Source organism: Drosophila biarmipes, chromosome 3L (assembly GCF_025231255.1).
Source record: "Drosophila biarmipes strain raj3 chromosome 3L, RU_DBia_V1.1, whole genome shotgun sequence".
Classification (NCBI taxonomy): Eukaryota; Metazoa; Arthropoda; class Insecta; order Diptera; family Drosophilidae; genus Drosophila; species Drosophila biarmipes.
Window position 1 is genome coordinate 958529 of NC_066613.1, and position 25786 is coordinate 984314.

General features: G+C 36.1%; 1 protein-coding gene and 1 long non-coding RNA gene across 13 annotated transcripts in view; one reads left to right on the forward strand and one right to left on the reverse strand.

The window, feature by feature from the left end:
• Positions 1-3210: 3210 nt before the first annotated feature.
• On the reverse strand, positions 3211-6373 carry LOC108030939 (uncharacterized). 5 transcript variants are annotated; one of them, XR_006368014.2, is made up of 3 exons: positions 5594-6346; positions 3523-3865; positions 3211-3297 (listed from the first exon to the last, which is right to left on the reverse strand). It is a non-coding gene; the product is annotated as an uncharacterized LOC108030939 (long non-coding RNA). The 5 variants fall into 5 exon arrangements; XR_007763719.1 differs by lacking the exons at positions 3211-3297; positions 3523-3865 and adding an exon at positions 5012-5540 and having other exon boundaries at positions 5594-5999; positions 6055-6339; XR_007763720.1 differs by lacking the exons at positions 3211-3297; positions 3523-3865 and adding an exon at positions 5012-5540 and having other exon boundaries at positions 5594-5662; positions 5744-6336.
• Positions 6374-12021: 5648 nt separating this feature from the next.
• LOC108030938 (eIF-2-alpha kinase activator GCN1) overlaps positions 12022-25786 on the forward strand; it is a 49292-nt gene continuing 35527 nt past the window's right edge. For 2 of the 8 annotated variants that reach the window (XR_007763780.1, XM_044092678.2), the window contains exons 1-2: positions 12050-12156; positions 12219-12321. Coding sequence is in view for 6 of the 8 variants with exons in the window: in XM_044092678.2 (XP_043948613.1) it covers positions 12142-12156; positions 12219-12321 (118 nt within the window). In the remaining 2 variants the exon portion in view is untranslated. The other 6 variants (XR_007763779.1, XM_017104138.3, XM_017104139.3 and 3 more) reach the window with 6 other exon arrangements.

The window sequence follows — 25786 nt, forward strand, 5'->3', positions numbered from 1 at the left end:
GCATGGAAACGCACGGTTGGATGCAACGTTGGGCACTGTCCGCGTACTTGTTGTGGTACCAGCAAAATTGAGAGCTAGAATTGTCCCTGGATGGTGTGTTACTGCGGAAGCTGTTGTTGCTCGGCGATTGATTGTAGCTCCGATGGCGTTGCTGGTTGGTGGTGCCAAGGAGGTGACTTAGCTTGTTGTTGATCTGCTGTATCTTCTTGACATTGTCATCCAGGCGTTTAACCAGCTTTGTTGAGATGCGATCCTCCTTTAAAGCGTAGTGGGTGTTTTGTTGTGATACTGCACACATGTTATCCGCAGTGTTGTAGTTAAGGGAATCCATCACAGCATCGGCAGCAATTGCAAGCTGCGCGAGAGTGGTGTTGGGAGAGGTTTCGAGCAGACCTATTTGGACAAAATTGCTTGCTTAAGGGTTGAGTACGGGTTGGTTTGTGGTGGGTTATTGACAAGGTCGTGCACTTGATCTAGGTATTTGGGATCAGCATATGCGATTACTGCTGCGTATTTATCTTGTTCCTTGAATGCACCGAGGCCTTGCAGCAAAAACCAGCTTTCCAGTTTGGTGAAAAACATTTCGATGTTGGTGATGGAATGCAGTTAAGAAAAGGGCATCTTGGCAAATATCGAGTTTGCAATGGTTCCTGCGCGTCGAGGAAGTCTTCGTTATCCGGCATTGTTTGAGGTTATGTTGAAGTTCTGGGTAAGTCGTGCTGCGTTCCTTTTAATTGCAGATGTTCAAATCGTCGGGGTCACCAGTTATGGTTTGTCTTCAAACCACAGTGAACTCTCCACTTAAGTAAAACGCAGAACTGGTAGGCTTAATTCATGGTTTATGTGTATTTTGTACATTGTTACATGTGAGTGAGTTTTTGAGATTTCTAGCGTGGTGCTTAAAAGGAGTGTGTGACCAGAGACCGTTTTTTAATATATATCTTCTGAGTTGTTTCCAGAAATGCCAGATGACAGAAAGCATGATCGCCACAATTATTTCTTAAAAATTTCTATAAAAACTTCGGCTTGCCGAAGTTAACTTCTTTTCTTGCTTTTCTAAGAACTGTTATTTTCGTGGATACCACGGTCCTGATTGTATCTACAACAAAGATTCCCTTTTAGTTGTTACCTCGGTAGGATTGTTGTCCTCTACAATATTGCGTTAGGGTTGGTAAAGTTACTAGCTTCAAGAATGGTTTTTATTCTGCCATGCTCACAATTTTTGACCATTATTGTGTTAGCTTCTTTTGTGCTAAATTTTTCAAAACTTTTTTATAAAGGCACCAAAAGTAGTTTTGTTACCGACTTTGTGTAGTGTTGTGTTTCTTTTAAAAATACCGTATATTAGATTTAAAATGTATACAGTTTTTCAGAACTAAATTTTTTAAAAATTCCTTGAAAAGCTTAAAAAAGTTTACTTCTAAACCTTATCAATTACATCGAAATCTAAATCATTTATTCGCGTTAGCTCGTTCTTTTCGATTATTAATAATTTAATTTCAGATCATAAAATATTTTTGCAACAAAATAAAAACCGAATTCCAGCAAGTTTTAATTTCTTGTTGGAGAGACTTACTTGATTTTTGTTAGGATCAGAGTGCTTAAAGAACTTAGCTTGTTTTTTCATGGCATAAGCAGGATAGCCTTTTAAATTTATTAAAAGTAGACACAATATTCGTTCCAGTATTGCTTAATTTATCTTATAAGGGAAATTGGTCGAGAATACTTTTAACAATTTCCAAAATATAAGCTCCCGGATAACGTGACAAAAATCCCCGATCTCGTATTGGCAGACCACTGATTCAAGATCACGAGGAAGCAAGACAGGGGGCATGTCAAAAGAGCGCGTGGGTCAAATCCTCCATGAAATTTTGGCATGAGAAAGCTGTCGGCTCTATGGGTGCCGCGTTTGCTCACTCCGGACAACAAGCCCAAACGTGAGACCACTTCAGAGCAGTTTTTGACTCTGTTTAACTGCAATCCTAAGTAGTTTCTGCGTTGTTTCCTGACCGTGGACGAAACATGGATCCACTGGTTCACACCAGAGACCAAGTAACAGTCGAAACAGTGGACTTCTCACGAAGAAAAAAGTGGTTTTCCATCATGGCTACGCACCAGCTCACACTTCCGCCCTCACCAAGGCTAAAATTGGGTCAGATTTGACCTTGTGTGACTTCTTTTTGTTTACAAACTTCAAATTTGGACGGAAATTTGGGTCGAATGAGGAGGTCGTCGCCACCACAGAGGCCTATTTTGCAGACCACGAGAAAACGTATTTTTCAGACGTATGGACGATATATTTTAACGGTGTTGCCAATGCCCATTTTCTCTGAAACGATCTTCCCGTGGTAGGCAAAAGTTGACCTTATACGAGTAAGTCTATATGCAAACAGAGGAAGTTTTCGCTGCTCAAAGAAATTCTTACTTTCCGGCCCATTTTAAATTGTGAGCTAAAAACTTAATGTTTACGGTTGTTTAAATTGTGAGCTAAAAACTTAATGTTTACGGTTGTTTAGTATGATCATCTCTCAGAATCCATTTAACCAACAAAAAAAAAAAATCCTGTTTAACAGCTGAATGTTTTTACTCCTTAAAACATTTTTAAACAGTTGTCGGACATTCGCAGTCTTGTCTCCTCCTTGAATTTACCAAATTTTGAGAAAGGTTTTGGAAAACACTGAAAACGCTTTGTTTTTATTATTTAAAAACCGCTTCTATATGGAATATACCACGCCGTATTTTTTATATTTTTTGGATTTCTCGATACGGAACTGGAAAGGCAACACGATGGTGTTTCCATTGACAAACAAGTTTGCCAGAGCTGTGTTTCCTCGCAGTAGTACAGGTACTTCAGTACCGAAAAAAAAGTTTCATTTGTGAATAATGTCAGCTTGCACGAGTGAAGAGCAATTGAAACTCCATATAGAAAATTGTATGGGATGTCAGCTTTTTCACAAACGTAAATTTAAATGCAACTTTTTTGAAGTCACTCTAGATTTCACTTTTTTTTATGGAAATTTGTTGTATGGCCTGTCACCTGCAAATGACACGCCCCAAGTGAAATCGCTTCGGGAATTCTGAATTTTTCCAATGAGTTTTCATTTATGAAATACCTTGCAAGTGACATGCCCAAGTGAAATCATTTCGAAAATGTACAATTTTTTCAATGAGTTTACACGTATCAAAATATTTAATAAAAATACATACATAATTGTTTACATTTTACTTCATTTTATTTAAATTGTATTATTTAGGTTTTCTATTGGAACGGGTGCTCCGAATTCCTGTCCAACGCTCCTGAAAAAATAAGGGCATGTGCTTAAAAAATATGTGATACTTGTATATTTAACTATTTAAACTGTGTAAAAGCCTTTGCGGGATTTTTATTAGCACAAAACATTTCATCATGCCACCATCTGGTAACGGAACTAGGTTATGTTGTATAACCTTTAAAAAAATTTAAAATGGACATATTTTAAACGTGAATCAGACACAACATCTTGTTCTTAAGGTAACACTTACCTGACTTTATTATTTTCCAAATATCTTTTTATTAATAAATCAAAATGTTTTGCCGCGCACATTTTAAGCAGCCTGTTGCTTTTCTTTTTTAACTTAAACAGAGTGCACCAGGTCTTATTTTTCTTAGTTTCCTGCTAAAAATACCGGCCGAAGGTTGTCTCTCCAAGCGCCGCAAAGGGCAATTATAAGACACATAAAAAAGGAAATCTCCGAAGAAATATATGTTGCACGATCGCTTTTGTCGGCACTCTTTTACGCCGTGCTGACTTCTTTGCTCACGTTGACAGCGGCAGAAAAAAAAGGGTTTCGCAGTCTGATATGTCACTCCGCGCCAGCTGCAGAACTGAAAGGAGTATTACGAGTTTATATAGTCCAAATAATCGAAATATTTTTAATGTTAAAGAAGAATTTGTGTAAATTGTGTTACAGAAGAAATTGTCGGGCATGTAAAATAGTAAACGTCCAATCGGAACGAGACAAAATTTTTGTATCTGGGATAAAATTCTCTTCTAAAAAAACTTCAACAAGAACGTAAGTTAACTTCGGCAGCCCTTCCAGTTAAAAGAAATAATCAACTTAAGTAACACCATGTAACATTTTTAAGAATTGTTGCTGACTTCAGTGATATTAAAAAAAAAATTTTTTAATTCTTATTTTTAGACCATTTTTTTGACATCTATATGTTAGAGTAGTCCGATTTTTATTAAATTGAATTCCAAATTTTTAAAAAGATAAAAAATTGTATTTTCAACCAAAGAAGGTGATATGTAAAAAACACCAAAGATATAATTTTTTTTATATTTTCCGACTAATTTTCCGATCGTTTCTATGGCAGCTATATGATATAGTCGTTCGATTTTGATATATTTTAAATCGAAATTAATAACTAATTAAAAAAGGTTATATCCAAGCGTAGATATCCTCCTACGATGTTAAGAAACACCCAAGATATAATTTTTTCGTATACCGAATTATACCCTCTGCAAGGGTATAAGTTATAAATTTGGTCGCTGGACTGTAAGCTTTTAATCGAATTTTTTGATAAAAAACGCGAAAGGTAACGCGGTGTGGTTCACCAGCCATTCCATTCGATAAATTTTGACATCTATTGGCTTGCTCTTCCTCAAAATACAGAACTATTGGCGATTATTCGCTAAATTTGTAACATGTTGCAATTAAAGTTAGGTTAGCTCGAAAGGGCGATAGCTGCAGCAGCGGGATAAGCGTTAAATCTGGCGGGCGATCTGGCCATTTGAGAATTAATCCCGGTTCGCTCTGAGATTACCCTAATGGAACTCATGTATCCAATGGCCCAATTTTGGAAGAGGCCATGTAATATGGCGGGGGAGAAACGAAGATGATCAGCAGATATGGGTATAGTCGTAGCCATATTGCCAAACCAGATAGGTGCAGCTAGAAGTCTGAGTTAAGTTTTGTGCCAAAAATTAAATAAAAGGCAACCGGGGTCCCGACACAGAGCCCCGGGAGATTTACTTGGGAGTTAGACTGCATCTTGGCAGATTTACTTGGGAGTTCGACTACATACTTCAGAGTTTCGCTACATTCTTGGGAGTTCTACTACAATACTCTACATACTACCCACAATTTGGCTGCCAGCTACCGGTGTCACGCACAGAAGACCAGCCGAGAACGCCTTCGCCATCCTCGCCGACGACCAGAATTTCCTGGTGAGTCCGTTCCGGAGAACAAAGTCCACCTCATCTCGGGATCTCCTAGTCGTCCGACAGCGGCGTGACGAATTACAGCCATTTCTTTTTGAGCTTAGGCGACCCACCGAGTGCTCCAGTTAGCCATCTTGAAGAGACCGCTGGCCTCCAACGAAAAGTGCTCAGGCCTGCTACAATCGCCCTCAGTGCCGGCCAGCATTTTCATGCGAGCTCTATCAATACTTGACTGGTAGAGCATAACTTTTCGCGGTGCCTGTAGCCTTTTCCTAAAAACAAATCAAATTTGACGCGTAAATCTTAAAGACGGTGGCAAGGTGTTGCTCTCGAAGGCTGATAAGGATAAATCCGTTAGGAGGAACATGAATATAAATTATTGTACTTACCATCTTGATTAAATATTTGTAAAACCCACAACGTGTGAGTAACAGAGAATGGATGGTGCACTGCAGCATCTTAACAGCATACATGGTTGGGTGGGAGCGCTTGGCTAAGTCATTGATTAAACGAATTTTCCTGTCAAATGTAATGATTACCTTTGTTTTGTTCTTTGTGATGACCGATAGCTTAGTGATGTGAGAGAGTGGAGTTGTCGATATTTTATGTTCCGAGCTGTGGCATTAGGGGTAACTCTGCCAAAACTCTGACAAGACTGAGGTAGGGCAGTGTCACCGAAAAATATGTAGCTCTTAACAAAATAGTTATCCTGTTAACAAGCTTTTTGAAAATGTTACACTTGGTATGAGCTTTCGTCATACCAATATATTGGTATGTTAGATTCTCTTATGGTAACTAGCCAAAAAAAATATTAAAATTACTAAGAAAATACCAAACGGGCAATCAACACCTTTATTTTGCGCTCCTTAAAGTCTCAATGCGAAACCACAAATATTATTTGTGATGGTATGTGTGTGCCGACTGCTGATCTACGTTATACGTAAGCAAACAGCGGATAGGAAAAACATGTCCCTAATCTTGCTTAATAGGTTGCTGCTGACCGCTGCTCTTAACCTTTATAAGTAAAAAAAAAACTTGTTATGTGCTAAACGACAAAAATCTGTACAAATTGTGAATTTAGCAAAGCTGTGTACATTAAGACTGATAACGATAGGCGAAAAATCGATACACGACTATCGACGACTCGTGAGCTCAGGGAGTCGTGCAGCTTAATCAAGCCATGGAGCTGGATCTTTTAACCGGATAACTCCAAAATGAACCAAGGTTTTAATTCGAAAAGTTTGAGTGGTTTTTGGCGGAGAGAGGCTTGGGATAGTAAAACTAGCAAGGGTGAAAAAAGGTCAAAAGTAATTGGTCGCAGACAGTTCTGTTAAAAAAAAGATAATATTAGCAGAAGTTAAGTTCCTACCCATATATTCCGTGAGGAATAAGCCTGGATCAGGAAAAGAGATTTACGTAAGGAGAGACGAAGACCAGCCACAAGGAGGAGATCTACATTTTCGACCAGAAAATTGGCATCTCATCCCCGGGTGGCCACAGGATTTTATTCGCCCTTAGAATTAAATTTATCACAGAAAAAACTTTTACCTATTTATTCATACAAACCCAAAACTATGGCAACATTGTTTATTGTTTTTTATTTATTGATTCCTATATACATGTACTCCCTGTAAAAGTTCGGTACCGTAGGTAGGATTATTAAATGTTAAAAATTAAGTTGTAATTCTGAATTATAATGTGAAAACAAAATGAGGTGTTGCGAATAGAAATTCGTGTTGGGGGTGAGATGAGTTAGGCGAGGTAGCACGACCCACAAAACAGAATTGGGAGATGTGTACAAAAGAAGGTCGAAGGATACACTTATGGTTGGGAGGGACTCTAGGACCACGATAAGATCTGTGTTGTCCAGTCCAGATGTTCAAGAAAAATCCGTCGTGAAGATTGCCATTGTCCGAGTTTTTGAATTTCCGTTTTGTTTTTGTTGTGTCTCATGCGTAGACAACATTGTTGGTTGTTCCCCTCCCTGGGACGGTCGATGACTAGCCGGCATCTACACTGCGCAAAAAGCAGGGCACGACAAATGGCGCTCAAAGAAAATATAAAAATTAATGAAAGGGAATCAATAAAAGTAAAATATTGCAAGTATAACGTAAAATGTAAATACTCACCAGGGAATGTGGCAATATAAAAGGACATCGGAGACCAGCTGTTTAGACCGTGGGCGGGCTGAGAAGGTCGAACCCATCGTAGCCAGAGTGAATGATATTCCGAAAGGTACAAGTGGGAATGTCGACGGAATACGAAATGTTCAAACAGCAGATGCAACAGGATATGATGCAATTCATGAAGGACATTAATGACTGCATGCCGGAGTGGCGCTGAGATTTCGTAAAACGCAGCATGGCAGGCATCTACGCATGTTCGCCAGGCCCAAGGACAACAAGTTGGACATGGCAAAATACCCTCGTCGGGAACGCCGATGCCGCCACCTCAAGGCATTGCAGAGCAGCCGCGGACAAATCCGAGTCAGATGCCACCATTCGACCCGAGGATGCTACAACAACCTCCGCCAATCATACTGCCAGGGGTACGTCACCATATGGGACTCCAGCCGCCAACATCTGGGGCGCAGTCCGAGAAGCAGGAGATGAATCGTCAAGAATCGGAAGGTTATCGGCAAAACGCCTGGTCGATGGAGCAGGAACCAAGAAAGTGGAATGGGTCTCACACGACGCCGCCAGAATATCCTCCTGGGAACGGAGGGACACAGTACAACTTCAATCCAGGACCAGATCAGCGTAGGTCAAGCGGTGCAGGAGGCGATTCTGCGTTTAAAGTCGGCCAACTGCGGAAGTGGGGGCTTAGTTTCGATGGAAGTCCCAGAAGCATGCCCGTGTCAGAATTTATATTCCACCTCAAACATCTTCAAAGGTCGTACCAGGTGCCATGGAAGGAGGTCCTAGGAGAATTTCACGTATTATTGGGAGGACAAGCCAAGGAATGGTACTGGATGTACGTGAGGTCGACGGAGAAGCAAGAGTGGACTGTACATACTGTGTGACATACCATTAAATGGTCGAAACGTCAACCTATAGCAGTCCGGGAAGCACTTTACCAAGAGGTCAAGAATCGAATATTTTGGAAACATGATCCGGACCGGAACATTTCGCTAAAAATTGCAAGAGCCCGGAGGAGAAATCAGCAGAGAAGGGCAGAAGATTGATTTGTTCGGCCATCAGAGCTGCGGTGGAAGGCGACAACAGGCCATTCGCTCAGGTAAAGATCGAAGACCGGGAGGTCGTGGGTCTCTTGGATTCCGGGGCATCAGTAAGCTTGCTTGGGGAAGGTTGCCTAGAAACAGTGGAAAGGTTAGGACTAATATTAGAGAGATCACAATCGATAATGAAATCAGTAGGAGGTACGCAGCATCGAGTAGTGGGCAACATAATGGGTTAACACATCGATTGTCGATACTCCTTTGTCCTTCCTTGAAACAAAAATTATATAGATTTCTGGAGAAAATTCGAAATGGCACAAGAGGTAATGGGTGTAGAATCCTTACACGATAGAGGCACATATACTATCCCCCGAACAGACTGAGCAACTGAAAGAAGAAAAGACCTACGAAAGTCGAGGATTAGGACTTACCAAGGTAGAATAACACTCGACCCAGTTAGTTGAAGGAGAGATTCAACAACTGCTGTTCGCAGAAGTCGATGAGATTCTACGGTTAGGAGTCATCGAGTTAAGTGAAAGTGCCAGGAACAACCGAACGAAGCTGGTACAGAGACCTGGAAAGAATAGGCTGTGCTTAGACGCGAGAAAACTGAACACACAGTGAAGGATGCTTATCCACAACAGAACATTGAGTCGATTTTAAGCCGGGTTGATGAGACGATTTTTATCAGCAGTATCGATTTGAAACATGCGTTCTGGAAGGTGGAACTCGATGAGAAAAGTCGTCCCTTGACCGCTTTCACATTACCTGGAAGGCATCTTTACCAGTTTCGACGAATGCTATTCGGATTATGTAATTTCGCTCAAAGGTTGTGTAGGGTAATGGACAAGATAATTCTACAGCGTCTTCGCAGCCGCGTTTTTGTATACTTGGATAACTTGCTGATGATATCCGAGACTTTCGAAGAACACTGCATGTGGCTGAAAGATGTGGAAGAGTGTTTAAATAAAGCAAATTTGACTATCGGCCTACACACGAAAACCACCTTGAATAGAGAATAGTTGCCGCTCTTGAGACTGATATCCCCTCTTTTGTCTTAATTTTTGGCTTAACCAACGGTTTGTTTAACTGACATTTGAGAGGAATTTATATAGATATTGAAGCGTTATTTTCTTGTGAAATAGACCGAGAAGCGTGCTCAAAAGGCTCCGAAATGTTAGAAATGTCTTCCAAAATATAGACGTCCTCTGCTAACAACAGCTGTGGGTTTTTGGCTCAGAAGCACTGTTGATATATGGTCATTTGCGGCTAATATGCACTGCGCCATGTAGAGAGCACAGTTCCAGCGGGTGGAAACTTCTTGGATCAAGCTATATGATTTTTTAGATACACCTTGGGGTTGCTTAAATTTCTCATAAGCAATGTTGCTGTTTAAAAAAAAAAGACACCATTGGGTGCTTTAGCACTTCCTGGACCAGCGGGTTAATGGTCTGTGAGAAGCATGGCAAGTGCTCATACTCTAAATTTCGACAAGCTTTTACCATGCTCGCGTTATTAACAGTGACAATAGTGGTTACTTTTCTAGAAAGCCCCACTCTGTTAAAACGATTCTTAAAGATGCCGCTATTGTATCGGCTGAATGGCTTGTTGGAGTAATCAACTTATCCGTTGATAAAACTGTCGATTGAAGCGCAAATGTTGGTGAAATGAAGTTATATATCCTTCATTGGCTTTTGATGTCTAGCAATCTGTTGTAATGCCAACGTATTTCACTTAATTTAAAATGACTTGGAGTTTTACCCTTAAGGCTCGTACTCGCTCTTAAGGGTAACGTTATGCATATGTGCTTTGCTTGGCAGTTTATACGTGGGATGCAAGGTTTTTACAAGGTCTACAAAACCTGGATGCGATACTATGCTAAATGGTTACACATCTCTGGCTATCATTTTTAGAACTGCTTTGTCAATTGTAGCCTTCCGCGCAGAGTTATTTTCGAATTGCTTACTTTTTTTGTTGAAGAATTTGTCCATACATGGCGAAAACGAACTTATAATGCTTTGCACACTTTCTGAATTAACAATTTTTAAGTGCTACATTAAATTACTGGTATTTTCAGAAGTCTTATAGACTTTACCACATTTCAAAAAGGTAGCTGTTTGATTTGAGCCCTTTCTGAAAAACTCCCATACCTTTGATATTTCCATTTTTGACCGCTTGGGACTCGGTATGTTTTCTTCGTTCTCATGGTCCATCACAGTTCCGCTTCCTGTATTAAAATAAGTGTTTATTAGTTAATTTAAGAATGTATGTACACTTCAGTTCCGCAGTCCGGTCGCCAAGACATGTCCGAGCGCAAAAAGCTTTTCTTTGTTTTCTGCCTAAGACTGTATGCTGCTGTCGACGTCAGCAGAGAATTCCGAGCAGCGTAGAAGACTTTCGACGAAAGCAGTTCGGCAAAAGAGAGAGCCAGATCTTCGGATATTACCCTCTCTTTCTTTGTCTTATAATCTGCCTGCCCGGATCTCAGAGAGCAACCTTTGGCCAGTCCTTTGTTTTGCGTCTCCCCATATGCTCAGAAAGAAACCAAAAGAAGAAGAAGACCTGGTGCATTCTGTTTAAGTTATGAAAAGTAAGCAGCAGCTGTTTAAATTGTGCTCGATATTTTTTAAAAAGAAATCAAGTCAGGTAAGTGCTTCTTTAAGTTGAAGATGTTGTGCGTCGATCCACGTTTAAGAAACGTCCCTTTTTGAGATTTTTTTTATAGATTTTTTAACATAACCCAGAATGTTCTGGTTCCGTTACCCTACCCTAAGGAACGTCCCTTTTTGAGATTTTTTTATAGATTTTTTAACATAACCCAGAATGTTCTGGTTCCGTTACCCTAAAGTGGCGTGATGAAATCCATCAAAGGGTTTTACTCAATTTGAAAAGGTAAATATAAAAGTAAACAACTAAAACTCATTTTTTTCAACACACATTTTTTAAGAAAAGGTAGAAAAACATTAAAAGCAAATTATCTACAAAAAAACATAAAATTTAAATTCTACAATTTAAATAAAATATAGTAAAAAGTAAATTAATAAGTATCTATTTTAAATTCATTATTTAAAAGGTGTAAAATTAATTAAGTAAACTTACTTTTAATGAACTTGTCCCTTACGCAAGCACTTTGCCAAAAATACCACCAATATTATTTACTATAAATTCAAGTAAAATAGATTAGTTTTTGTAAAACTTGCGCAAAAAATTTGATCTTTGCCATGATTTCTGTTTTTCGGTTGCAAGTGATGGTAAGCGAAGTTGCCAGAAAACAATCGATGTTGAAAATGTTTTTTTGGCAACATAGATATCATCGATGTTATTTCCAGCTCTACTCAATAGCTCAATATATATATAAAATTATTTATTACTTGAGCGGTATTTTAGTATTTTTTTGGAGGCATGAAGACTGGCGGCCAACAACTTCTACCAAAATTTCGGCACCAAAAATATTGTGCCTATTTAAAAAAATTTTTTTATACAGTTTTTTCTTCTGAACGATATTTTGTTTTTTTTTTTATATCAAGCCTAAATAATTAAGCATTTAATATGTTTCGATTTAGTCCCCAAGTAGGAAAAAAATTTAAAAATAAAAAGATTCCACATGTTTCAAATTCTACCATTCCACTTTCGTTAGGCCGACGCTAATTTGACAGACATATTTTCTTTAGGTGGCGGCGTGGTCACTCTGCTTTGTGGTCATACGAAAAATAAGTTTTTGGTATTCTTCAGCGTACGTGTACGAACGTTTTATAAAATATGGTGGACGAACAGGTGCTTGTTTATATATTTAAAAAAAATGGTCGTATTAAAATATTTATGTGTCAATTATCTAGTTATCTGGCGCTTTGCGAGACTTACCAGGCAAAGTTCTTAACGTGCCTGTTGAGGAACGACAACTTATATTCCGAAATGTTTCGTCAGTTTTAAAAAATCCTGGTAAGATATTTAGCAATAATCAGTTTACTGCTGTCTTTCGTTCAGCCATGAACTAAAATAATCTTTTAGAATATTTTGATGTCAGAGGCAATTAAAACTATGTATACCGTGCATACATACATACAGTGGGTCACAGCTTATTTAAGCTACTCTCTTTTTCTTAACAGTCTACCAAATTAAAACGAAAACAAGGAAGAATGCTACATTCGAGTGCCTCGACTATCAGATACCTGTTACCCAGCTTAAGGGAGCAAAAGGATAATAAGGATATATAAGCAGAAAAGCTATATTTTGAGGGCGCCACCTACCGGCTATTTCAGTAGATGTTTATGGGCGGCAGACAAATTTAGGCGTTTTGGCCATTTGTGGGCGTTACAGTGGGCGTGGCACCTTTTTCTTGGTGAGTCGATAGGTATTGATGAGACAAAGTTAAAATTGTGGTTCTATAATAAAAATTGTAGGCGCTACGGATTTTCGCGGATTGTGGGCGTTCGAGTGGGCGTGGCACCCCGCTGAAACAAACATGCGCTGCGCAGGAAGCCCGGGAAACAAGTTTGGCTAGCTTTCATAGTTCATAGTTTTCGAGGACTCAGCGTTCATAGGGAATGACGGTCATGGCTAGATCGACTTTGCTAGTGATCCTGATTAAGAATATATATACTGTATGGGGTCGGAAACGCTTTCTTCTACTTGTTACATACTTCCCGACGAATCTAGGATACCCTTTTACTCTACGAGTAACGTTTATAATTAATGTTCATAAGTATAAATTTATTTTAAGCGAAAAATAAACTAATAATTACGTTTTTTTTTTTGAAATTGAAGTACATATGTACAGTGAATCTCGTTAGACATTTTGCGTTACTTCAGTATTCGGGTTTTTCTTATAATTATATTATTGCAGGTGGTATATAAGTCGGAACCAGCCGGATTGGACAACTATATCTCATACCTCCCATAGGAAATATCGTTTCCGACCTCAAAAAGTATATATATTCTTGATCAGCGTCACTGTCCGACCGCCTGACTGTCCGTTTCTACGCAAACGTGTCTCTCTGTTTTAAAGCTATCAGGCTGAAACTTTCCCAAAAATCTTTTTATTGTAGGAAGTATATAAGTCGGAACCAGCCGGATCGGACAACTATATCTTATAGCTCCAATAGGAACTATCGGGGAAAAAATAAAAAAATTATATCTGTTGTTTTTTTAAACATTTAACCTCCCACACTGGCAAATAACATTTTTTAATTGGTTTTGAATTAGGAATTAAATTTCATCAAAATCGGATGACTATACAATAATATACCTGCCATAGGAATATAAAAAATTATATCTTTTGTGTTTTTAAACATATAACCTCCTACGCTTGGAAATAACACTTTTTTAATAAGTTGTAAGTTAGAATTTAGTTTTATCAAAATCGGACGACTATATCATCTAGCTTTCATAGGAAAGATCCGAAAAGGGATGGTGACATAAATTATAGCTTCGATGTTTTTTGACATATTCTAAAAAATTGGGAATTTAATCCCTTACATTTTTATTTTATTTTCGCTTGGAAATAACATTTTTTAATTAGTTCTAAATTTTGAATTAAATTTTATCAAAATCGGACGACTATATCATATAGCTGTCATTGGAACGATCGGAAAATTGGTTGCAAAATAATATGAAACAAATTATAGCATTGGGGCTTTTTGACATATTAATTTCGAATTCAACTTAATAAAAATCGGACTACTCTAACATATATATGTCAAAAAAAATGGTCTGAAATAATTTTGTTTTTTAATATCACTGAAGTCAGCAACAATCCTGAAAAATTGCCAATGGTGTTACTAAAGTTGATTATTTTTTATAACTACAAGGGTATACAATTTCCGGCTTGCCGAAGTTAATTTCCTTTCTTGTTTTTAATATCACTAGAGCCAGCCACAATTTTTAAAAATTTCATATGGTGTTATTGACATTGATATATAACTGTAAGGGTATACAAACTTCGGCTTGACGAAGGTAACTTTCCTTCTTTTTGTAAAACAATTAAAAGATCTGGTATGAACTTCTGTGACGAAAGTGTAATATATATTTACTAAATAAATATACGTTCTATATTTTTTACATTCGGCACTCTTAAATACAATTAAATCAATGGCATATTGAATTGCAGCGCGCCGAATGTAAGCCGTTTCTTTAAGGACGAAATAGGCGTTTTGTGTATATTGCTGTCCAACTCACTCAAATAATCCTTAATTGGATTGAGATAAGGTGATTGGGGAGACGTTTCCAAGACTGTTGGGCAGTTATAAAGCAACCGGGATCCTATTTTACGGGCCTTCTGCTTCGTGGCGTGTCCTTATACAACTTAAAGGTTCCCAATGCCCATTTTCTCCGCCAACTGCTTCAAATTTTCATTCAACATTTGTAGGTAGTGGTTCTTTATATCAAAAATAAATACAAGATTTTCCCGCCGTGTTTCAATGTTGGTCAAAGGTGTTCTTTTTGGAGCTCGGGATTTCGTACTTTTTAAAGTACTCCTTGGTAAAATGCTCCCTTTATTTCCGGTTTATCTCAGCCAAATAAAGGGGTCTTAGTTTTTTTTTTAGTGGTACTTCGAACGGCGGCTTTCACTGAAACGGTCTTGTCGAGGTCGGCTAGAGTTGGCCGTTCAATTCTGAAACACTAAGGCAAAGACTTTTATTAACCTTTCGGCCTATTTTAACTTATTCGCGGTCCGGCCCCTTTGCTTAATTGGCCATTCTTCAATTATTTTTAAATCTTCGGAAGTCTCCTTATATGTCTTCCCATCCAGATGAAACTAGAGTACAAGTTTTTACTGCTCCAAGAAAGAATTCTTAATTGTGCGGCCCATTTTAAACTCGTGACTAAAATTTATTGCTTACGGTTTGTTTGGTGTTAACTATAGTGGTCTTAAGTATACCAATAAGAAAACAATTTTCTTCCTTAGGATCCGCTGTAAGCCATACGAAAAATTCAATGTTTTTGTTTTTTTTTTAATGTATTTATTCAACGAATGTTACATTAAAGTATGACATTTGAAAAATCTCTTACCTCATTTGTACAAAAAAATATTCAACAATATGCCAATGGTAGCAATTATCCGGAATTGTATCGAAAAAAAGTTGAATTGCGTTGCCCCTCATAACTCACCGCTGGGTCATTAGAAATCAAAAAATCCAAGTTCATTCGTTAGATAATAGTAAGCGCTAGGTAACGCTGTCAAGTTATTTTTTAAAATTTGTTTTTGTAAAATTAAAATTATAAATAAAAAAATGAACACACATTCGAGCACCGGCTTTGAAACCGTAAGTTGTAGGTAAAACGCTTTAAAGCTTTAAATACAAAAAATCCAGTGTAAATCGAAAAACGACAAATTTAATTGATTTTGGACATTTTGTCACAATATTCTTCTGATATTATGCATTCAATTAAAAATAAAAAATACCTTACCCACCACGGCAAAATTTTTGGTGTGGATTTTCGATCTTGCTAGTCTGCTGCAATAAGGGCTTAATGTCGCATTCGGCTAACGGCTGGTGTTAATGGCCTGAAGGCCCGCTCAACCGCGGGAAGTTTAAATCAGACGGGGAACAACTTTTTATACCCTTGCAGAGTGTATAATGATTTCAGTTAGAAGTTTGCAACGCAGAGAAGGAGACGTTTCCGACCCCATAATATATATATTCTTGATCAGCGTCACAAGACGAGTCGATCTAGCCATGTCCGTCTGTCTGTCCGTCCGTTTCTACGCAAACTTGTCTCTCAGTTTTAAAGCTTTCGGGCTGAAACATTCCCAGAAATCTTCTTTCTATTGGAGGTAGTATATAAGTCTGAACCAGCCGGATCGGACCACTATATCTTATAGCTCCCATAGGAACTATCGGGCAAAAAATTAAAAAAAAATGATATCTTCGGTGTTTTTTAAAATATAACCTAAGCTTGGAAAAAACGTTTTTTAATTAGTTCTGAAATTTGAATTAAATTTTATCAAAATCGGACGACTATATCATATAGCTGCCATATGAACAATCGGAAAATTAGTGGTAAAATAATATGGAAAAAATTATATCTTCGGTGTTTTTTAGCATGTAACCTCCTACGCTTGGAAAGAATATTTTTTATTGGTTTTGAACTTCGAATTAAATTTTATCAAAATCGGAAGATTATATCATATAGCTGTCATAGGAACGATCGGAAAATTGGTGGGAAATATGAAAAAAATATATCTTTAGTGCTTTTTAGCTTGCAAATAACATTTTCAAAATTTTTAAGAATTTCGAATTCAATTTAATAAAAATCTAACATATAGATGTCAAAAAATGGTCTAAAAAAGAATGAAATGATTTATTTTTAATATCACTAAAGTCAGCAACAATCTTTAAAAATTGTACATGGTGTTAGCTTATAAACCTCATGATCGAGAAAGCAAGAGAGGGAGAGAGAGAAGGAAGCCAAGCAACGGCATTCTACAATTAGATTCCCATACGTACGAAACTTGCTTGAAAAAATTACGCCGCCTGTGTACATTTTCCCACTCCTCGTTGCGCATCTTGGTATTCTATTGTCTTTGGTAACACCATGTAAAATTTTTAAGGATTGTTGCTAGTTTCAGTAATATATAAAAACAATTATTTCTTTATTTTTTGACTATTTCTTTAACAGGTAAATGTTAGAGTAATTTGTAAATTAAATGCATAATATCTAAAGAATTTTGTGTCAAAATTTGAAGTTAATTAAACCAATATTGTCGAAGCAATGAGTATTTTTATATCTGTCGGATTTTCGTTTTGCACTGGATTTTTTGTGTTTAAAAATAACTCACGTTTTTAAAGTCAGTGCCCATCATAACATCAAAACTACTGCCCCGATCCTTTTGAAAATTTAATCACTATTTCTGAACATTTTTTACAAGGTAACGTTCTCGAATTTTTTGTTCATAATTTTGATGTTACAATGGCAAATTAGCCGATTTTTCCCCAACAAATTGTGTTTTTCAACTTCAAAATCTTTAAAAAAAATTCAAAAATTGAAATTTTATAAAAAAAAGATCTTGATAGCGTTACCTGGGGCTAACTTATACCTAACGAATGAACTTGGATTTATTGATTTATGATGGCACCGTAATTCAACTTTTTTCCAAGACACGCCCGGACAAATGCTACCATTGCCATAATTTTGAATAATTTTTTGTAAAAATTGGATAAATTGGATTCTTTGAAAGTAATACTTTGATGTAAATACATTTTAACTGTGCCGTCAGAACAAGTTTGACCTCATAGTATGCATATAGATATGATACAATATACAACTAATGGGATCATATTTTATAACTCTTTGGCTCTAGCAGCAAACAGACGCAATTTCAACTGTTCTTATCAAAAAATGTCCATAGTTTAACAAAACAAAGTATAAAATATATATATATATATAAATCTGCGCTGCGTGCCGCCCCTGTTCCAAAGGTCAGATTTTCATTGAATTTTTTTGCATTTCCAGTTCACAACAACAAAACAAAATCTTCATTTGAATAGAATATAGGGGTCAGAATATGGCATTTTAGGCACTTTTTGGAAAATGTTGCACTCAGTCATTATCCCATATCTTTGGAATGCTTAAAGATATCTTTATGACAATGTAAAAATTGTCACAATTTTTTTTAGGTTCTATAATTTATTATTTTACCATGCTTCTGGGACTTCATTTAACTTGTCATTTCTATACACTTTACTCGTAGAGTAAAGTACTTTCGACGGAAAATATGTAACATGTAGAAGGACGTATTTCCGACCCTATAAAGTATATATACATATATCCTAAAAAGGATCACTAGACGAGTCGATCTAGCTATGTCCATTTGTCTGTCCGTCTGTATGAACGCTGAGATCTTAGAAACTATTAAAGGTAGAAAGTTAAGTTAAACGTAGATTCATGAGCTTCTTGCGCAGCGCAAGTTTGTTCCAGCAAGGTGCTACGCCCACAAACTTAAAACCGCTGATTTCGAACTCAGAGGCCGAAAAGGGAGAGACCGAAAAGAAAAGGAGAGGCTATTATTATTATGAACGGAACCACTACATAGTTTTTTAATTTAATTTTTTTCTTGCAACCTTTTGTTCTTTAGAATTTTGAAAAACTCAAAACTTTAGAAACTATGTAAATTTTAAGTTTTTCACAACAAAACCAAAAAGTCAAAAATTATTCATGGAATCATTTGTTTACCGCTAGTTATCGTTTGTCCACCCGTTAGAATTGTGAAAAAGTCCAAACCACTTTAAAAATGTTCACCACATTTCAGAAACCAAAAAGTCAAAATTTTCAAAATTCTTTTCTTGGAATCGTTTGTTTACCGCAAGCCAATGAGAGGTCATCTCATTAGAGTTTTGAAAGAGTCCAAACTTAAGTAAATATGAGAATTTTTAGTTTTTTACTACTTTGGACATTTTGGTTTTTTTTTTTTAATGGTTTACGCACCTTTTTAAAACGAAATCGTGGAAAATAAAGTTTTCATAAAACTACCTCAAAAATGTTGTTTTACTGCTAGCCCAATATTTTAAATTGATAATATTTTATTGCCCCCATGCTACATAGTCGTGGTAGTAGTCGAAAGGATTATGCAAAACCAAAACAGGTAATTAAAACATATAATGTTTGTAACAGGTAGTTTTTTAAATATTTCTAAACATGAATGGTTGTTTTTTTAGGGTTTTATATTGTTATTGTGCAAAAAGATGAACATTGTTTAGGGGTTTTACAGCATAACTGGTAATTCGGCAACCATCTCCAATTTTAAACCCGAAACACTTATCGCAATTAAAACTTGTCGCGTTCCTCCTAGAATCTCATAATAGGTATAAAAACAACACCCACAGCGCAGAATTAGTCTAATTTTTTAAGTTCTTGATTTCGAATTTAGTTTTATTAAAATTGGATCATATATTTAGCTGTTATAAGAAACATCGAAAAATTAATCGGAAAATAATATGAAACAAATTAAAGCTTCGGTGCTTGTTAACATATTATATTATAATATTGGGAATATGATTTTTTATATTTTTAAGAGCTTCGAATTAGACCAAATAAAAATCGGAACGACTCTAACATGTAGCTGTCAGAGAAATATTGAAATAATTTTTTTTTAATATCACAGAAGCATGGTGTTATTAGCATTGATTATTTCTTATAACTGCATGGTTATGGAAACTTCGGCTTGCCGAATGTAACTTCCTTTCTTGTTGTTGATTGATTCCTTACAGTGAAGAGGCATTGTGCTGAGTCTTTTTAAAGACTTGAAATTATTATTATGAAGTTTTATTTCAAATTTACTTAAGCTTGGACTTTTTCAAAATTCTAAAGAGTAGACAAAGGATTCCATGAACAAAAAACTGAAAAAATTGGCATATTTTTTTAAGTTTGGACTTGTTCACAATTCTAAAGGGTGGACAAAGGATAGACAAACTATTCCAAGGAAAACATTTTGAAAAATTCAACTTTTTGATTTTTAAAAATGTTTGAAATTTGATATTTTGGATACAAAAAACTAAAAGGTGGATAAACGATTCTCGTTTTCAAATTTAAAAAATGTCATTTAACCGAACCCAATTACATTAAGCTAGAAATTATCGAGTGTGGCACCGAAGTATACTGTCGATCCTGATGTGAAGGTAATTGATCATGGCCCCCAGTATAGAAGGCGATTCATTTAAATGAGAAGAAGTTCTTGAAGATGATTCGGTGTGGCACCTGACGGTTGTCTGAAAAGCGCATTTGTTGACCACCTTGGGTCCGAGATCGAGACCCGGTCTGCTACTTCTAATGTTTGCTCGAATAGCCAAGCAGGTCATCGCAAAGCAAAAAAAACTTTGGCAGCTAACCTTATGTTGGAGGTTCACAACAAAATATATCGCAAAATTATTAATAAAATAACTTTTTTTTTTATATTTGTACAAATAAAAGCACAAAGTCACGTTCATTTTTATACCCTTGCAAAGGTTATATTGATTTCAGTCAGAAGTTTGCAACGCAGTGAAGGGGACGTTTCCGACCCCATTAATATATATATTCTTGATAAGCATCACTAGACGAGTCGATCTAGCCATGTCCGTCTGTCCGTCCGTTTCTACGCAAACTAGTCTCTCAGTTTTAAAGCTATCGGGCTGAAACTCTACCAAAAGTCTTCTTTCTATTGCAGGTAGTATATAAGTCGGCATCAGCCGGATCTAACAACAACATCTTATAGCTCCCATAGGAACTATCGGGGAAAAAATTAAAAAAAAAATGAAATCTTTGGTGCTTTTAACATAACCTCCTACACTTGCAAATAACCTTTTTTAATAAGTTCTGAATTTCGAATAAAATTTTATTAAAATCAAACGACTGTATCTTATAGCTGTCATAGGAATGTTCGGATGGGTGGGTAAATTATATGAAACAAATTATAACTTCAGTGTTTTTTGACATATTATATTATGGGAAATACAATTTTTTTGTATTTTAAGAATTTTGTATTAGTTTTAAAAAAAGTTGGACGACTCAAACATATAGCTGTCAAAGAAAAGGTCAGAAAAAATAATAAAATATTTTTTTCTTAATATCACTAAAGCAACAATCCTTAAATATTTCACATGGAGTTACTAACGTAGAGTATTTCTTACAACTGCAAGGATTTTTTATTCTCCCACATCAAGGGGAAAATCATTGGTTTTTTTCAGTTTGGTTATATATTCTTAATCGGAATCACTTGAGTCGATCTAGACATGTCCGTATAAATAAACCACTCCTACAGTTGTAATGTAAGAATACAATTTTTAATAAAAATGTATCAAACGAAAACTTCTTTTAACAAGGTAAATTTTCTAGTGACGATCGCACCCACAGCAAACAAATGTTCTGATTAAATAAATGCATTTTCTTAAGTTTTTACATTCGGTACGCTGTTATTAAATATGCTTGGGTGAATTTTGTGATAAGCAGTACTATGCTATTTGCTGTGTTTAGCAGATCAACATGTTACCGGATTAATGATGGAATTCTTAAGATTTTCTGCTAAATGCACATGATTACTAATCATGATTATTGAAACATTGCTGTTTTCGTATGTCGAAGTTAGAACTATGGAATTATTATTAACAAGAAAGGAATTTAACTTCGGCACTGTATACGCTTGCAGTTATAAGAAATAATCAACATTAGTAAATAATTTGTTTCACGATCGTTCCTATGACAGCTTTATGATATAGTCGTCCGATTTTGATAAAATTTAATTCGAAATTCAGAACTAATTAAAAAATGTTATTTTCAAGCTCATAAGGTTATATGTTAAAAAACACGAAAGATATAATTTTTATTTCATGTTTTCCTATTCATTTTCCCGATGGTTCCTATGGCAGCTATATGATAAAGTCGTCCGATTTTGATAAAATTTAATTCAAAATTCAAAGCCAAATAAAAAATGTTATTTCCAAGCGTAGGAGGTTATAAGTTGAAAAAAACCGAAGATATAATTTTTCATAAATATATCTATGCTATGGTGCTTTTTGACACATAACCTTATAAGCTTGGAAATAACATTTTTTAATTAGTTCTGAATTTCAAATTTAATTTTATCAAAATCTGACGACTATATCATATACATGACTTAGGAACGATCGGAAAATTGGTGGCAAAATAATATGAAACAAATTATAGCTTTGGTGTTTTTACATTTAACCTCTAAGCTTGGAAATAACAATTTTTCATAATTTTTGAAATTCGAATTCAATTTTATCAATATCGGACGACTATATCATATAGCTGTCATAGGAACGATCTGAAAATTGATGGGAAAATAATATAAAACAAATTATAGCTTTTGGTCTTTTTGACATATAACCTTCTAAGCTTGGAAATAACATTTTTTAATTAGTTTTGAATTTCGAATTACATTTTATCAAAATCGGACGACTATATCATATAGCTGTCATAGGAAGAGTCGGAAAATTAGTGGGAAAATAATATGAAAAAATGATTTATTAAAGTTGATTATTTCTTATAACTGCAAGGGTATACAAACTTCGGCTTGACGAAATTAACTTCCTTTCTTGTTTTTATTTGTGTTTGTTTCATAAGTGAATAGGATCAGGATATAAAAAACTAAATTTACTTCTTTAAAATAAATTGATAAACTGAATTGAAATTTGCTATGTGTCTGAAGCTCAGTTCCGTAGTCATGTAGTCTATGCAATAGGGATCTATTAGTGTCTAGTGTTTCGGTTGTTGAAAGATTTTCTTACGAGGATTAAACTCCTAATTTTTTTTGGACAATCTTATCGAAGTCTTCCGAGTGTCTTGCGTAGTCACAAAATAGCGACTTAGACTTGGGACATGTATGCCGAAGCCAAGATCATCTCTGTTCCCTCAGCAGCTAGGAATTTGGCAAATTCTAGTTCCGAGGTGGTAAGGCTGGAATGTCAAAAATACTGATTCATTCGACCCAAAAAAATGAATTTTTTTTTTTTTCACACGATACGGTATACTTCAAAAAAATTATTTTATTAGCAAATTAAAGTACAAAAAATTTAGCCGTTGGCAGCCAAGCAAGAACGATCCTCCAAGAACGTCAAACGCCAAAAATTGTTCATTAGTTAAAAAGTTTCCGGAGGTAACTATGTCCAGTTGCTCTTTTTTTTTTATTAATTTTTAGTAACACTTTGAAGTAAAAAAAGTAATTTTACCCTTAATTCAATATATTAATTATTATTAAATTAAAAGTAACCCCCCATCAGTACATCAGTACCTGCGGATTCATGTACAGAAACAGTGTTCCCAATTTAAGAACGATCGCTACATTACAGGTAATTTAGATGCCGTTTGAATGATGCACTACTTTTCTTAACCCATTCAGTACTTATTGAAAATTCCGAATTTGTGTAAAAATCTACTTTTTGAATTTTTTATCGCCTTGAAAACTTAAATTTTTTGATGCAAAAAGTTTGTTCAAACAAAAATAATAGCAACTGCAAAAAGAATTTTTCAAAAATCATTTTGCTCATATTTTTTATGAGTAGCAACTTAAGAATAAATAAGTTATCAACGCACTCATAACTCCGCGGTTCTACTTCCTACCTATGGGAATAGGCCTCTTAACACATCGCAACTCGCAGCTATCCCTGGTAGCACAAACCTCAGTGCAGTGCCCGCATTGCCTCTCCGTCATTCGTCGTGACGCGATCGTCCTGCCATAAAAGTGTTCCCGTATCAGCGACAAGGCGCTCACTATAACCCCCTCTAAAGTGATCCAACAAAAGATCACACTCCAGCGACCCCTTCCAACCAAAAGCTGAACCTCTAACTGGTTGAAAATACCGTTAAGTTCACATTATATTAACCTGCCCTGGGAACCACAGCTTGATCCAGCCCCATAGGATACCCATCTTACTCCAGCTTTACAGGATACCCATTTTACTCCAGCTTCACGGGATACGCAGAATATTCCAGCTTCGCAGGATACACAGCAGCTTGATCCAGCTTCATAGGATATGCAGCTTTATCCAGCTTTACAAGACTCACAGTGTCATCCTGCTTCACAGGATTCTTAGGTTCACACACACGAGTGTTAATTTCACGCACTATTTCAACTTCATTTATTGAAAAAACAAGTCACACAAGTATCAATTTAAACAATCGACTCTTAGACAACCAAAATGAGCTACAGGGAAAGATCCAACAACTAATTAAGAACTATGTCAAGGATTCGTCATCCGACGCCACCGAGACGGTTATTATTCTAGTAAACTAAACCAGTTCAGAAGAAGTCCAGCAGGCAGCTGACCGAATTGCCCATATCAAAAGAATGGTCAACCAATATAAAACCGACTTCTCATCAACTTCAAACCTATAAGAAGTCGGACTGTTCTAAAACATTTCTAAATTTAATCAAGAAATGTCTAAGCTTTGTTGCAGAAGGACCATAGACGTACCAATTGATCAATTTGTGCGAGGGCACAATTTCAGTCCTCACGGCCAGGCCGTTGTTAGCATAAAAGAGAGGTTGAAGCAGCATACTTTAATTGTTCAATAAAATGTTTGGTTAAAATAAACATGCAGAAAAAAAGATGTATGTCTACATTGGCTGACTGACGTCTGGTGTCATTGCTTTTCTCAACTCCTTGGGCGGTTTGTGGGCATTGTAGATAAATGGTTATTTTCATGATAGTCAATGGCATCGATTAATCATTCATACAAACAACGTAAGTAAACATTCATACATATCTTTAAAATGACAGCAGAAATTATTACAGCGCTGTCAAGACTTAGCCCGCCAATTTAAGAGCACGGATTTCCGTCAATTCCTTAATTTTACTTATCTTTTGGCGCACAAAAATGGACTGAGAAGATAATGAATGCAAAGAGCAAAAGCCCTTCCTCCGCGCTTGTATTGTTTTTTAGACCAATAAATTGGTGTCGAGTGCTCGACAATCAGATACCCATTACTCAGTTAAAAAAAAAAATAAATCAATATATATAAACAGCAAAGCGAAATTGTATAGCGCCACCTACCGCTATTTTTATATATGGTGATGTGGAGTTTTGGCCACTTGTGGGCGTTAGAGTGGGCGTAGCGAACTTTTCTTTGGTCAATCGATAGGTATTAATAAGTCTATTACATTTCGGAACAAAAAATTGTTCTGGAACAAACTATCACTGTGGAACGCAGTTGTCGTGCAGACAAAGCGCACGAGGAGGGTGTGCGAAAGTAACTACTATTAATACGCGAAAAAATTAAAATTTACTGTAATCGTCTGCTTGTTTTGAGTGATTCTTCAATCGAAAGGTAATGCAAACCTAATAATAAAATTGTATACCAAGACTTTAAAAAAATAATTGGTTTAGGAGAAAGAGCGGTGAAAGTGTTAAAGTAAAAAAATTAATTTGGTGGGGATAAGTACCCCCAAGTTTAATCGGATACTCCGTTCAAAAGTAATACCCAAAACAAGATTTTGAGGGACTTTTCAAAATGATAATTTTTTTTGTTTTTCCCAAAAAGTTATTTTAGAGTCCTAAAAATTCTAGACGATGTTAAACAGCTCAATACAAGAAGTATTAGTTCCACCACTTTCGGAAAACCGAACTAGTTTAATGAGAAAACGGCTATAAATAGCTAAGATTTGTGTACCCATAACTTGTGAAGTACCTACAGGCGTATAGCACGTCGTTAGAAAGGTATTTCAAAATACTATTTACGCTTTTAAAACACGGGTTGTCTGAACACCACCGTTTTTTATGCAGATTTGTAGTCTTTTTTCTTATTTTTCAAAAACGGCTCTAACGATTTCGAATACTTTTTTAAGGTGTACGACACATTCTTGTAAAAATACCCATGTCAAAGTTATTAATCAACAAAAATGGCCACATTTACCAGTTCAGAGCACTTACAATGCCTGAGCATTCACCTTTTTTTTTGTGCAAAACGGCT